This window comes from Lissotriton helveticus, chromosome 6, assembly GCF_964261635.1.
Source record: "Lissotriton helveticus chromosome 6, aLisHel1.1, whole genome shotgun sequence".
In the NCBI taxonomy this organism is placed as follows: Eukaryota; Metazoa; Chordata; class Amphibia; order Caudata; family Salamandridae; genus Lissotriton; species Lissotriton helveticus.
The window spans coordinates 100,431,879-100,446,792 of record NC_136067.1 but is presented as its reverse complement, the minus strand read 5'-3'; the positions used below and the strand labels follow the sequence as shown (position 1 = coordinate 100,446,792).

Below are 14,914 nucleotides of genomic sequence, written 5' to 3'. Positions count from 1 at the left end.
CCAATCATTAATCAATTTCTTGTATATCAAAGAATTAGTGCTGTCGGGCACGTAGCCGTCAAGCACCCGATCTTCGAGTGGGGAAGATTCGGGGATGTTAGTTCCCCCAGTACCTAGGTGTTCAGGTACACCTTGGGTGCGTGGAAGGCTTATACCAATACCCTAGTATAGAGAGAACACTGAGTGGGGGCATCGGGAGAGTGAATCAGTAAACTAAGTGTAACATATATTGGTCGGTAGTGAGAGCGTAATGTAGTGGTATCCCCACCAAGTAGAAGTATAGTGCCAAAGGCCAAAGTGAACAGAGGTACAGAGCAATGCAGAGTCTCTGATCCTGGAGAGTGTATAAAAATCGCGGTAGGGACATCATTTAAAAAAGAGCTGCGCGCCCAAGTGGCGAAAGCGGTAGCTTGCGCCAACCCACAACGTCAAGTTTTAACCTCTGAAGAGGAGGGAGCAGATTACGTTCATAGCAAGCCACTGGATCCAAAGATATAAAAATCCCCAAGTATTTAAATCCGGTTTGCGAGACCTGGACAGGGCACCCGCGCGGCAGGGAGGGGTCACCACCCGAAAGCACATACACCCAAGACTTGGCCCAATTGATCACTAGACCAGAATTTCTACCAAACGAGGTGAGCACATCAATCAAAACATTCAAGGTTTTTCGAGGGGACGTAAGGTACAACAGAATATCATCTGCATAGAGCGATATGCGATCTTCGAATTCCAGTGTCCATTGAATACCCTTCATCGAAGGCTCCCATCGCAACCAGGCGGCCAGAGGTTCCAGGGCCAGGGCGAAAAGAAATGGGGACAACGGACAGCCCTGCCGCGTGCCTCTCCCGAGGACAAAGGGTCTAGACACTCGACCATTCACTACCACCTGCGCCAATGGCTCCTCATACAAAAGTTATACCCAACCAATGAACCCGGGACCAAAGCTGAATTTCGCAAGAGCGGCCCAGAGATATGGCCATTCCAGTGTATCGAAGGCCATCGTAGCGTCCAAGGAAGCCAAAATGGCCGGCTCGCGCAGAAACGCGGCCCTCGCGAGAACACCGTGCAGACGCCTCAGGTTGAGCGCAGTATTGCGGTGTGGGATAAAACCAGACTGATCCGGGTGAATCAAGTCACTAATTACTTTTATCAAGCGGTTTGCCAACAACTTGGCAAGAATCTTTGGTTCGGCGTTTAAAAGCGAAATGGGCCTGTAGGACGCACAGCGATCCCTCGGTTTCCTCTCCTTAGGGATCACCTCGATGGTAGCGAGACGCTGATCACGAGGGAGGGAGCCGATGTCCCGCGACTCTAGAAACATGTCGCGGAGGTACGGTGCCATTGTATCAGGACGCAACTTGTATAGCTCGATGGGCAGACCGTTAGGACCCATGGCTTTGCCCGAACGCACGGAGCGAATAGCAAGGGCCACCTCTTCCGCTGAGAGTGCTGCGTCCATTAGGTCCCTGTCCGCTTCAGACAGGCAAGGCAATGCAATGTCACGCAGCAACAGATGAGAGTCTTCCTCAGGTCTATCAGAAAATGGGGAGTATACAGTTTGGAAATGGTCCGCGAAACACTCAACGATCTCAGTCGGATCAGTCACACACACTCCATCAGCTTTCTCAATCACTGGAACCACAAGACTCGCCCTCTCTTTTTTGTCTAGCCAGGCAATCAATTTCCCTGCCTTATCTCCCACATCATACAGTCTGCCCTGTTGCTCTCTACTCATGACTTTCGCAGCATCCGTAACCAGGGCTTTGTAATCTAGTTGCTTGAGGCTGAGGGTATGACGCTTATCACGAGTCACTCCCAGTTCCAATTCCGTTTCAAGCTCCGCTATTTCAGTCTCTAAACGGACCACCTCCTCATTTTTAGGGCTCGCCTGCTGATGCGCTTCAGCGCATAGCTGGCGAAGCTCTATAGGGGCTTATCCAGTGTTTATCCACTGGCGATTCCACTGGCGATTCCTTCAAGTGCATGTGCTTTTTAGGTCATTGCGCTTGCGCAAGCCCTAAAAAGCGCGTGCACAATGCCACCAGCCGCCTGCCTGCCTGCCTCGCATTACCACATCAAAGGCAGCCCTCCGAGCGCATTTCTCACCCCCTAATTATTCACGGCCGGCCGGCAGGCACATCAAAGGCTGCTGCTGCCGTGACTCGCATTTCTCCTCCCTCCTCCCCTATCACTGCCCAGGCCGGCCGTACTTTCTCTTTACAAGGGCGCCCATTCCTGAATCACTTGAAATCTCTCCACATTATTTGCATTTTGTTAATTAAAAAAATTAACTTCAACACAGCGTTGCACATTTTTCTCGACTTCGGAAGGATGAGTCCCAATCTCATTTGTACAAAGTGTTGTAATGGGATTATTGGAGAGTTAGAGAAACGTGCTCACAAGTTACATTTTTATGCAAATCATCTGAGTAAATAAACAATAGCATGGTGCCGTTTGCGTCCTTGACTTGATCTGGTTTTTATTTTTATTTTGCTATTATTCTCACAAAGGCTAAGAAGGTCTGCCTACTTTAGTATTAAGTGCTATACGTCGCATAAGCAACAGCTAACCATTCACTCACCCACGCAACGCCACTCACCCATGCAACGCCACTCACCCACGCAACGCCACTCACCCATGCAACGCCACTCACCCACGCAACGCCACTCACCCACGCAACGCCACTCACCCACGCAACACCACTCACCCACGCAACGCCACTCACCCACGCAACGCCACTCACCCACGCAACGCCACTCACCCACGCAACGCCACACACACACGCAACGCCACACACACACGCAACGCCACACACACACGCAACGCCACTCACCCACGCAACGCCACTCACCCACGCAACGCCACTCACCCACGCAACGGCACTCACCCACGCAACGCCACTCACCCACGCAACGCCACTCAGCCACGCAACGCCACTCAGCCACGCAACGCCACTCAGCCACGCAACGCCACTCAGCCACGCAACGCCACTCAGCCACGCAACGCCGCTCATCCACGCAACGCCACTCACCCACGCAACGCCGCTCACCCACGCAACGCCACTCACCCACGCAACGCCACTCACCCACGCAACGCCACTCATCCACGCAACGCCACTCATCCACGCAACGCCACTCATCTATATGCAAAACGAAAAATGTCAAACTCTTCTATTGCGACACCTATTGCATTTTCAATGCTTGTTACTTTTCTTGGCACCCAGAAGCCTAAATTCTTAACCGCCTCTTTAGGCGGTGGTGCTGGTTTATCCGGCCACCACTGTTCTGACCAAAGAGCACGGTCTCTGCCCAGCACAAGAATTTCCGACTTGGCAGCATTAAGCTGCAGGCAGTTGGCTGTCATCCACTCTGCAATCGCTAACAAGTCCTCTTTAAATTTGAAGAGGTTATTTTTACACTTTTTTGAAAAGGCAATGACCAGCTGGTTGTCATCGGCATAAGATACCAATGACATCATGCTGGATCAAAGGATCAGTATGGTGACGCATGTGCAAAAGACGTCTGCCTGCTGCTTTGCAATTCTTTGCTCCCTAAGAAAAGTCCTGCCTCTCCTACCATCCCAGGCCCGTGCCCAAGTAAGATGTACCATCCTTAGCAGGTTGGACTATTGCAACGCCCTCCTGCTAGGATCCCCTGGGTTCCTTTTGGATAGACTCCAAAGGGTCCAATCAGCAGCTTCTAAGCTGGCCTTGGGGCTTCCGAGAAGATCTCATGGGCCGTCCGCCGTGGGTAAATTGCATTGGCTGCCGGTGAGACAGAGGATACAATTCAAGGCCCTCTGCATAGTCTTTAGGGCTCTCCATGGAACTGGCCCTGCCCCTTTACAATCGAAATTTGCCTGGTATACTCCTACCAGACAACTTCGATCCTCTGAGGCCAAGCTGGTTGTTGTACCCAGATTCAAGAAAGTTAGATCCGGAGGCAGATCCTTTGAGGTGGCTGCTGCCAAACTCTGGAACACTCTCCCCGCTGAGATTAGGCACATCTCTGAACTCCTCCCATTCAGAAGAAGGATTAAAACCTGGTTATTTCCCGTGGTTATTGTCTGAAAGCTCACACTCTCCGTGACCTCTTCAGTTTCCTCTGATCTATTTAGCGCCAGAATGCCTGCAATGGTGACAGCTGCGCTCTACAAATGCTTTAACACCTTCTATGCTAATGACAAGGTCAGCTCGTCATGCAGTACACTGGACGTGTGCTTATGACGAGCTGACCTTGTCATGAATAATGGGAAATATTTATCTTCAGCGCAGGAGAAAAATCTCCATAACATTGAAGGTGTTAAATAAATAAAATAAATAAATAATCCCTCTACTTTTTGCTACCATTGTTAGGGGTTGAACATAGATGTTGAAAAGCCCAGGTCTCAATATCGAACCCTGTGGGACCCCATGCTTAATGGCATACACCTGCGAATGGTGCGGTGCTACAGCAACTTGGAAAACTCTGCCTTCCAAAAAGGAACGGAACCAGGCCAAGGCAAGCCCCCTGCCAAGACTGTATTTACATAGGATTCTGTAGCTTTGGCTACAAAAGGAAGTTGGGAGATCGGACGAAAATTACCCGGGTCCGAAGGCTCTAAGGACGGTTTCTTTAGAAGAGGAACAACTTTTGCTTGCTACCATGTTGCGGGCAATGATGCAGAGTACAGTGATAAATTAATCAATTCCCTGACTGCTGGTAGAATTGAATTGTAAACTAGACAAGTTGGTCTGGTCTCATAGGATCGGCTGGGGAACCTGATTTGATTTTAAGACAGAGATTCAGTCTCGGAGAGCGAGAGAGGGGGGGAAAGAACACAACATTAGCTCAGGAATGACTGACCTGTTCTCGAACTCGACTATTCGATCAGTGTTGGCCCTAACTAAATGGAAGCTGGCAGTTGGAAGGTTGTTATAAATAGTCTCCACCTTACGCACAAAGAAACCTGCAAGTTCGTCGCACTGAGCATTAGAAGGTTTTTACAGCTTCATAGTCCAGTTTTATTTTTACACACTGAGTTAAACCAGCGCTATATTGAAGGTAGTGTCCATCTGACCCCTTTGCTACTGTGGGTCAACATATGGACGAACCCCTAAGCAAAGCTCAGTAGGGATTTCATCTCCGATTGACTTAGTCTGGATAATCGGCTCTCTATTTCCTGGTGGAATATAGATCTCTTCATCATTCTAGGAGTTGGGGTTGTCCTCTCTGTTCTGGTCCCCTATAAAGCTAAAGAAAGCTTATAAATTAAATAAATAAATACAATAAATAAAATAAATAAATGTATGCTGAAAAAAGGCTGCAAAAGGAATTGGTGAAAAGTACTGTGATTAGTTCTTATCATACTCTATCTGGCCCCGGAGCCTGTTTCATACCTTTCAGTAGTATTAACACAATGGGAAAGGTCTCTCCTTTTTCGATTTAGATCCAGCTGTGTGGCAACTCATGAGCTTCAGAAAGCTTACCGATATCGTGGGAGGAATTGCGCGGGCTTGGCCCTGTGACAGTGTTTTTACACAATCACTACTGCACTATATGTTCTTCTGCAAATATTTTAGTTATTTGCCAAGAATATTTCTTAAACCCCTTTTAAAAACCTTTGGGTACAGTAGATATGTGCAGGCCTTGCACAAGTTGCAATCACTTAATACACCAATATTTTGTTTTAGGGTGAGTGCTTTTCTTAAAGCTGCAATTTATACCAGGAATACAGTGGATGGGTAACAATATCGTTTTTTGTTTTTTTATAACTTTTTATTAAAACAAAAAAATAAAGGCACAGTAATACAGATAGTCAGTTGACCACAATTAAGCACCGTATGGGTACATTCAATCATAGAAATAGATTCCGGTGTTTGCACATTGTCTTTCCGCTAGCTTTCTTCAATTGGTAGGTCTTGTATCCCATCCATCCGTCCACGAAGTTCTATTGTAGGGGACAGGCATATCTAGCCCCTGTGCGTTCCATGCAGCCCATTTTCGATCCCATTTCTTGTGGCAACCTCTATTTTTAAAAACCTCTTTCTCTGCAATGATGGCCTTATCCATGTCTCCTACCCACCCTTTCAATAGTGGTGGTTCCCCGACTCCCCATTTTTGCGCGATATTACGTTTTGCCAAACCCCACCCCAGTGAGACCCATGATTGTTCAGTTTTGGTGAAGTCCGTTGCCTCCCAGATGTTTAATAAGCAAAGTTTCGGGGTGGGATTGAGTTTTTTCCCTCCTACGTCCTTTATCTTAGATGTTACAGCTCCCCAGTATTTTTGAATAATTGGGCATGCCCACATTGTGTGAAAAAGGTCCCCTCTAGGGTACATCTACAGTGGCATAGCAAATCGGATCGCCTTCCTATCTTTGCCAGGATGTTTGCGACTAAGTAGGTACAGTGTAAAGTTTTGAGTTTGATCGGCCTCATAGGGATAGCGACTTCCTTGGCGAGGCCAAAGCCTCTCGCCAGTTGTCGTCGTCTAATATACCTACCTATATTTCCCACTTGTGTCTAAGTTTTGTCAGCGGGTCTGGTCGGTTGTTGTTCAGTTTTTTGTATGTTAAAGAAATCTTGGGCATTGGATCCAATAGTAATCTATCTTCGAGCGGAGATGATTCAGGGATTTGGCCTTCAGCCGGTATCACCGCCTTTAGGGCATGGCTGATATGCAAATGTCTAAAAGTTTCAGACTGTGCTAGTTGGTATTATTTCTGCTGGTCTGCGAATGTGGCCAGTCTTTTTTTTCTTTCACATGTCCCCAACATGTCGAGATACCAATCAGGTGCCATTTGTCAAATCCCGGGCAGGAGCTCAAACAACCCAGCCATTCGGTCTCCCAGAATGGGGTTTCTAACGTAATTTCTTTTTATTCCAACCTAATTTTAGTACTAATTATTTAGGGTTTATGCATAGGGCTCTTTGATAACCCCTCTTTCCCAACAGCCTTAAATCAGTAAGGGTACTTGGCTCATCTTGTGCTCCATATAACCATCAGTTGATCACTGTTAGTTGTGATACCCAATAGTCCAGCCTGAGTTCGGGCTGTGCGATCCCACCATCTTACCATCCCGCTGTTAACTTCTGTAAAGAAATTCGTGGTGGTCGCTTGTCCCATAGTAGAGTGTGAACCGCGTTGTCGATATCTAAGAAGTAGAAGTCTGAGACCTTAAATGGGGTATTTGCAGTGCATATAGAAAACGAGGTAGCGCCAGCATTTTATAAAGCGCTGCTAACAATATCGTTTTTATTCATGTAATAGCACCTTAGTGTTAGATATTTATTGTTTTTAATCATGCTGTATTTATATCTGATAAGCACTTTGCACTTTTTACGGCTGCTGTACCCTGCTGAGTGTTTTGCCTGTATGAAATCAGGGTAAGCCTATTATTTTAACGCTACGTTACATTGCAGGAGATGATGAAGGCTGTTTTTTTACTTATTGTATGATCATTTTCGAGTGTATTGTTTTTTTATGTCCCTGATTGGCCGAATAAAGATTCTTTGAACTACTGCCAAATTGATTTGCAGAAAGACACCGGGCTGTCCTTTCTGCCAGATTTAGGTTAGCCGTCCATATTAGTGAATATAGACGGTACCATTGTGACCCATGGTACGGAGTCCACGGTACAACTATATGCTGAAGACACCGATTTGGTGCACCTCCCATTCATCACAGAGGTCGGAATGCCGCCTTGTGTAAATCCCTGAGCCCAGAGTCATTTGTTCTTTCATAATTACACACATCTCAGGTTGTCACGTTTGCTTGAACTGTGTGGTCACTCTTCGAAACACCTGAATGTTTTTATGCAGTACGCATGCCTGCCAGTTGAAACTAAGGTTTACATAATTCTGCAGTGAACTATTGTTTCTGTGGTTATATTCTAATCAGTTTCCTATTGCAAGCACAATGGACGTTCATGTGTCACAGATTGAATGTCTGACTATTCATCAAACGAAACTGCTCCCAAAACCCTGTGACGCTTAACCCAAGGGTCTTGAGGTTAAGCTCAAGAAGCTTGTAAAAAGGAACAGCCAGGCTTTGATGGGGGGAATATGATTCTGTGCCATTGCTAATACATTCTTTACAAGTCACTACTGCATCTTTACCCCCCTGGTGGCCTTACAAGGCTTCCAAAATAATGCCAGGGTTCACTCAGAACGTATGAAAATTGTGCTTGGCGAGCCGCCATCCGTGGAGTCCTTGCAGAACAGTTCTATTGGAGCTGCTGGTGATTGTAGCGCCTCTTAAAATGAGTGGGGCAGAATCCCATCACAAGTCTAAACCCTTTGAATCTGAAGGGAGAAGGTGGGAGGTGGATGTGGGTCAGTGCCTGGCGGTTATTTTGCTAAACCTACTTCTGAAATTGTAATCAGCATTTAAGCATACACTGGGCTCTGCTACATAATTTGCTTATGTTTTTTAGGTTCTTCGGGATTTAGAGAAAATAAAATCTGATCGGTTTGTGCGGGGAAAGAAGCTTGCATTTTTACAGAAAAAATTGGAGTCCCTGATTAAACGACATGGTAAGAATGTTACTACTTTCTTTGTCCTACGGGTGGGTATGGCAACTAATTGGTACTATGTAAAATGATAATTCATAAGCTTGATCTGGCGGCATTTGCTCATTGCTCCTTACGCTGAACTTCTGCATCGGAAAATTCTAATTAAGATATTGAATGCGCTCACATTAAATTCTAATTAAAATCAGTTCAGATCAAGAGAAAAAAGTCATCTCAGAGGTGTTTACCCAATACTATTAGTCTTTTCTTGCGTGAATCCAACTTTGAAATAAGCATTTGCAATGCAATAGGTCTCGCATTTGTGAGAATTAGAGCTATTGACGTAAATGATTGTAGTGTAGTTCATATATTCCCAATAGGCTCTGCGCATTGGAATAACATAAACGATAGTTTAGACGTAGGACTTAGGTTGACTAGGTCTCTATTGAATATGTTAGACTTAATTGTGAATGCCAGCTAGCTCAGAGGTCACTAGAAACTTTCTCGAATTCACAACAAGGGATTCGTTTCTGACAACCGCATAAACATGACAACTTTGCTCCCCCAAGAATAAGGAGTATACCTCCAGAGTCGCGGAAACAATAGATAGCTATTTTACTCAGTCAATCGCGCATGCTTAGTTTCACCAGAAGTGCAGAGAAACAGAGAGGCGGGCGTTTTTAATAAAAGAGGTTATTTATTGAACAGTCTTCTTTCTTGTGCAAGAGAAGTGAATTGCTACAATTGCAATACTTGTCATAAAGTAAAGTGCGTACAGTAAAAGGATTATTATAAAATAATACTGCAAAAGCATGGTATGGTTTCTAAGCCATACGGTGTTTAATATGGATAAAATATATACAATGATAAAATCATGACTAAACGTACTCAACTGGTGCTTCTAAGATACGCCTACCCCGGTGTACCTAACCTAAGCCTAGTACATGGGAAGGAGTGAGTGAGATGTAGTTTGAGTTAAGATAGTTTCTGCCAAGAATCTAAATCAAGAATTCTCTAAGGGCCTAATCAGCTCCGTACCTTGGTTATAGAATGAAGGAGGTCTTGTATCTCTCTCTCTCAGGACTCGATCTCCCAGCAAACCCGCAAGGGTGACAGGGAAACGCTGGAGCTGGATTTCTCGGCAAGAGAAAAGACAGCGTCTCTCTCAGTGCGTCAACGGGAGGGTCGGCTTCCTTCGGCACTTGTTACAGCAGGGTGTCGGGCAAGTAGATAGTCGATCTGCTCCAAACCACCGTGTGTTTTGCTAGGGCAGATGCTGGTATATTTGTACCTAGATGGTGCCGAGTTTGACGTAAGGTTGGACATAAGACGGCACTAAGAACTCGCAGTTCTTTCGGACTCCGGGAGTTCTAGGACAAATCAATACAGAAGCAGGGGTAGTTCCCGGGCTGCTGGAGGCTTGGTTTGTTTAAGAACACGTTGTGCTTTCTAGGAGTCTATGGGAGTAGCCTTGCCGTATTTGGACTGCATTGGCTATGTCCTAATATGGGTATGATTCTTATGCCTATATAAGGATATGATTTGATATAACCACATAAGGGCATAAATCGGGAATATTTAACTAGAGTCCTAGATTCGTCTACAACATGATAATGTTTTTACCTATGTGTTTTGTTTCGGAGTGTAGTGGATGTATGTGGTGTGGAGTGGAATTATGTGGGTTGTATTGGAATCATTAGTTGTGGCATTGTGTGTTGTGGAGTGGATGAATGGGGCATGGTGAATAGATAGTGGTGAGAGCTGCAGAGAATAGATAGAAAGGAAGAATGAGAGAAATAGGTAGTTTGTGTAGGAAGCGGTTATTAAACTTTAGACAGAGGAGCAAGAATACTGTGTGCGAAAGATAAAAAAGGAGAGAGCAGGCCATAGATGCAGAAAGAGGGATGTTTTGTGTATGCAGAAGACACCCTAAGAGGAGGAGAAGAGTGTGGGTTTGAGGGACTGAAACTTTGAAAAGTTACGGATTAAAAACTTTTCTTGAAGACTTGATGTTAACCACATGAGAGAGAAGGGAATAGTGTGAGAGAGTGGGAGAGATAAGTGAGATAAGTGAGAAAGAGTACAAGATAGAGGGACAAGTGGAAGGGGCACCTAGAGTAGGGGACACAAGAGGTGGACTAGTGCATAGTGTGAGAAGGTACCTAAAGGTAGCATGTGTGAGTAGGCAGTATAGAGAGGAGGCTGATTATGAGAGGGAGGGGTGAGAGAGGGCAGTGTTGTTGTGAGATAATAGTGGTTAGGGGGAGTGTGAGAAAGAGATGAGGAGAAGTGGGTATGTGGGGGGAGTGATGACCGTGTTGGTAAAAGTGCAAGGGAGAGATGTGTTGTATTGGAATTGTTTGTTGTGGATAGCAATTACATCGTATTAAGTGTTTTGGAATTATGTACAGTGAGAATGTGTTAGGGAGTTAATTATGTGTATTTTGGTGGAATTGTATTGTGTGTTGTGTAGTAGCATGTTGTGGAGTTGATTTATGTAGTGTGTTAAATTTTATGGCATGAAGTGCAAGTATGTGGTGTGTTGTAGAATTGTGTTGTGTATTTGAAATATGTGGTTTGGTGTGGAATTATGTGGTATGTATTTGAAATGCAAGGAGTTGAATTGTGTGGTGTGGAATTGTACGGCATTTATTGAAATTGTTTTTATTTGAATTGTCATGGTGTGTAGTGCATTTATGTGTATTGCTGGTATATGGCATAGAGTGCATTTATGTGAGGTGTATTGATGTTGCACTGAGTAGAGTAATTATGGGTAGTGTAATTATTTGGTGCATAGTGGTATCATGTGGAGTGTAATGATGTGTGGTATTGATTTGTGTGGTTTTGTGGAATTAGGTGACATGGTTTGTAGTGGTATTATGTGGTATGGTGTGGAGTAGTATTATATGGTGGGGAATTATGTGGCTGATGAGAAGAAGAAAAGAATGAAAAGTAACGGCAGGAGAGAATGAAAACTAAAATGAGAAAGGTGGAAATGAAGAAAGGAGAGAAGATATGATTGATACAATTATGCCGCCGACCTCCAGCTCATCTTTGATCTTTCTTCTTCCTCTCACTCTGTCTCCAACTTTCACTCGGTGATGTCTTTCATCAGGGACTGGATGAATCATAATCCTCTCAAACTGAACCCGGACAAGACCGAGTTAGTCTTGACGGGGGGTTCATCCAGTCCCTGGAATTTTTTGTTCTGGCCCCCTTCTTTAGGTTCTCCTCCTTCTCCTTCTTCCTCAGTTAAAACTCTGGGCATTAAACTTAATGACCAGCTCACCCTCCATTCTGAGATCGGGTCTGTCGTTTCCGCCTCTTTTTTAACTCTTCGTACTATTCGCACTGTTTCTCGTCTCTTTTCCTTTTCTGCACGTAAACTTATCCTGTCCGCCCTGGTCATCTCTCGTTTAGACTACGGGAATGCCTTATACAATGGCATCCCGGCTTATAGTCTACGGAGATTGCAATTGGTACAAAACCAGGCGGCCCGCTTAGTTTACTCTCTCCCTAGATTTCACCATGTCACTCCCCTCCTAAAGGAACTCCATTGGCTCCCGGTTCGTGAGCGTGCACTCTTCAAATTGGGATGCATGACTTTCTTGGCCCGTTTGGGCCTTGCTCCCGCCTTCATCTCCTCGGCGGTACAGCCCTACGTGCCCTGTAGAGAATTGCGATCATCCTCTCTCTGCTTACTCACTGTGCCACGTTTCAAGCGTAAGAAATGGGGTGGAGCTAAATTCTCTTACTTGGCCCCGGTGTTTTGGAACTCCCTCCCCACTCACCTTAGATCTTCCACCCAGTATCTTTCTTTTCGTAAGTTACTTAAAACTTTCCTTTTTTCCCAAGCTTTTCATTTGTAATTCCCTTCCCATTTCAGCTTAGCAGTCCTTTTTGTCTCCAACTATGCCTGTACTTATAAGCGCCAAGAAACCGCATGGTGTACGCTGCGCTATATTAATACTTTAAATTTATAGAAACAAAGAAACATATTGGAAATAAGACTACAAAAAGGAAGGAAAGTTTAGAAAGGAAGACGGAGAAAGAAGAGGCAATTAGAAAAGAAGTGATTTGCCCCGAATCACGGGATGGTAATCCGACGCGGAGACTTGAAACGGGTTCCCTTGCTCCAGCTGTAGCCATCAAGCCGCCACCGCTCCTCTGTTGGCACATAAATATAAAGTAGTTTTCAAATGTTCACAAATTATTGCCCAAAAACGTAATAAAATAAATATGAGGCAGAATAAGAAGTAACACTATTTGCATCCAACCTGTCTGTCATTTGCGGTAACTGAGGTCTAATCAATATAACAGTCGGTTTCAAACATTTCTTCTGTCCTGGCAGGTAACTGAGAATGATTCAACATAATACCGTGTTGGTTACATGTGTGGCTTCAGGAGAAAAACGTCCTAAAATAAGGCATCCAAGTAAAGCTAACAAAAAAGGCTAAAAGTGCTTCTCTTGTACAATATATCCTCACAAAAGGCACTAAAAAAGGCATTTTTGGACCTTGTGTTATATGGCATCACAATTACGCTGCTTATTACCTTGTAGTATAAAAACGATAAGCTTGAAATCTAGCAACAAGACTATTACATACCTTTAATTAGTTATACGACGGAGATATTATTAAATATGTGTGATATTGGGTCATTTTATATATGAAAATAAAAAGTAGTTCATAGTTGAAGTTTAGGAATTTAAAAGTATATTTCAATAAAGAGTGTCTTAGCGCATCGTGTGTCGCAAAATATTCTTACAACTTTACTTAGCATCGGAAATATTGCATTGGATATGTTTGAAATGTATTTTTTGTTATTGTTCAAGGAAACAGTTATAACATGCATTTGTAAAGCCTGCGTTCACCCAAGGGTATCTTGGTGCTGAATAACAGATGTTTATTGTTACCCAACTCAATGGTACTCAGTTTACCGACCTCAGAAGGATGAAAGGCGAAGGTTACCCGCTGGATTTGAACCTGTTGTAGGAGAGTGGGGTCTGCAATCCTATGGTCACCCCAGATTTTTGCTTTACTGGTTTACGACTTTCCCTGGCTGTGGGCCTGCTAATCAGACCCACAGCCTAGCTGTTCTCTCTCTAAATTGACAACCATGTACTTTAGGTGCATTTACCAATTGGTACTGGGCCACCTTATCAGTCCCTGTACAGTGTACCTTAGGTATCCAGGGCATAGGTGTACCCAGGGCCTACCAGGGGCTGAAGCATGTATTATGCCACCCCTGGCTGGCCACCTAAAACTGACACAACTGGCTGCAAGACAGCTGGGGCAAGGTGGTGTAATCACCCTTTGCTATAGATATAGTATACCTATATCTAACCCTAAGATGGACACATATATTCCTATCAGTCACTCCTATGGCAGGCCTTATCAATCCTGAAGGCAGAGTGCTTGGAATTATGTGAGATGGTGCTCTGGCATGAGCTGTGCCGGTCTGCAGCTTGCGGAACCAAGTCCTAATAGCTGTTCCATGATAAAGCTATACCATATACTCTTAAGTGCATTATCAACCTCGCGGTTAAATGCTAACTCTGGTATAACATTATCAAAACATGTCGAGTAAGGTGTCATACGAATTGGAATACTACCCCCTCGCCAATTCTGGCGACGGGGGTAGCATTCCACCCTTCTAGAGGGACACGACATGTATGTAACTGCGAACCCTGGTTAAAGTTAACCCGAGCCATGGCATCACAAAATGGACAAGTCTGACCTCCTGCTGCTGGGAGTCCTTCCAGCGAGGGAGGCTTGTACAAAGGGTTTCCTGCCTTGGGAGGTGCTAGCACCACCCCAGACAGGATTTTGTGTATTGAGGTAGGGAGGCCTAAAAGGAATGAGACATGCCTGGGGCACACAAGGTGCCCTGTGCATACACCGGTTCAAACCAGTTGCTGGGGCATCCCTGCCCCAGCTTTGGCGCGAAACCGGACAAAGGATAGGGGGTGTAACCACCCCCCTTCCTGGTCCCACCCAGGGGAGGGACCTAGTCAGTAGTGCAGCCCCCTTTAGCAGGATAAAGGTAGGAGCTGGTCCCATTCCAAGTTAGATTAATCCTGAACTACTCTACAAGAAGAAACTCTGGACTTCGACGTTCTGCTCCACAGAAGACTGAAGAAATCTCCCTTGTGGGCATGGAGTGTCCACCCTGCAACTGCAGACACCATCAAGCGTCCAGCGGCTTCACTTTGTCGTCTTCCCTAGAGGATCCAGACTTCAGAGCCCGACGAGACCCGGATTCCCAGACCTCTCCGACCTCCAACTCACATCTGCAGCACAGCTGAGACCCGTGGGTGCGACGAGACACGTGGGACCGGCCATCTTGAAAGAACCTGCACTTCGCTTGCAGCACAACTCCCGAGGTAAACTCGACCAAGTACTTTGGGGATTGAGAAGCCCC

The 14,914-nt window shown here is 45.2% G+C and overlaps 1 protein-coding gene across 1 annotated transcript in view; it reads left to right on the top strand.

The window, feature by feature from the left end:
- The window catches only part of LOC144762283 (uncharacterized), a 397,653-nt gene that overhangs the window by 290,223 nt on the left and 92,516 nt on the right, over positions 1-14,914 (top strand). Inside the window, exon 5 of the mRNA XM_078647420.1 lies at positions 8,416-8,515. Coding sequence (XP_078503546.1) covers positions 8,416-8,515 — 100 coding nt within the window. The remainder of the gene's footprint in view (positions 1-8,415; positions 8,516-14,914) is intronic.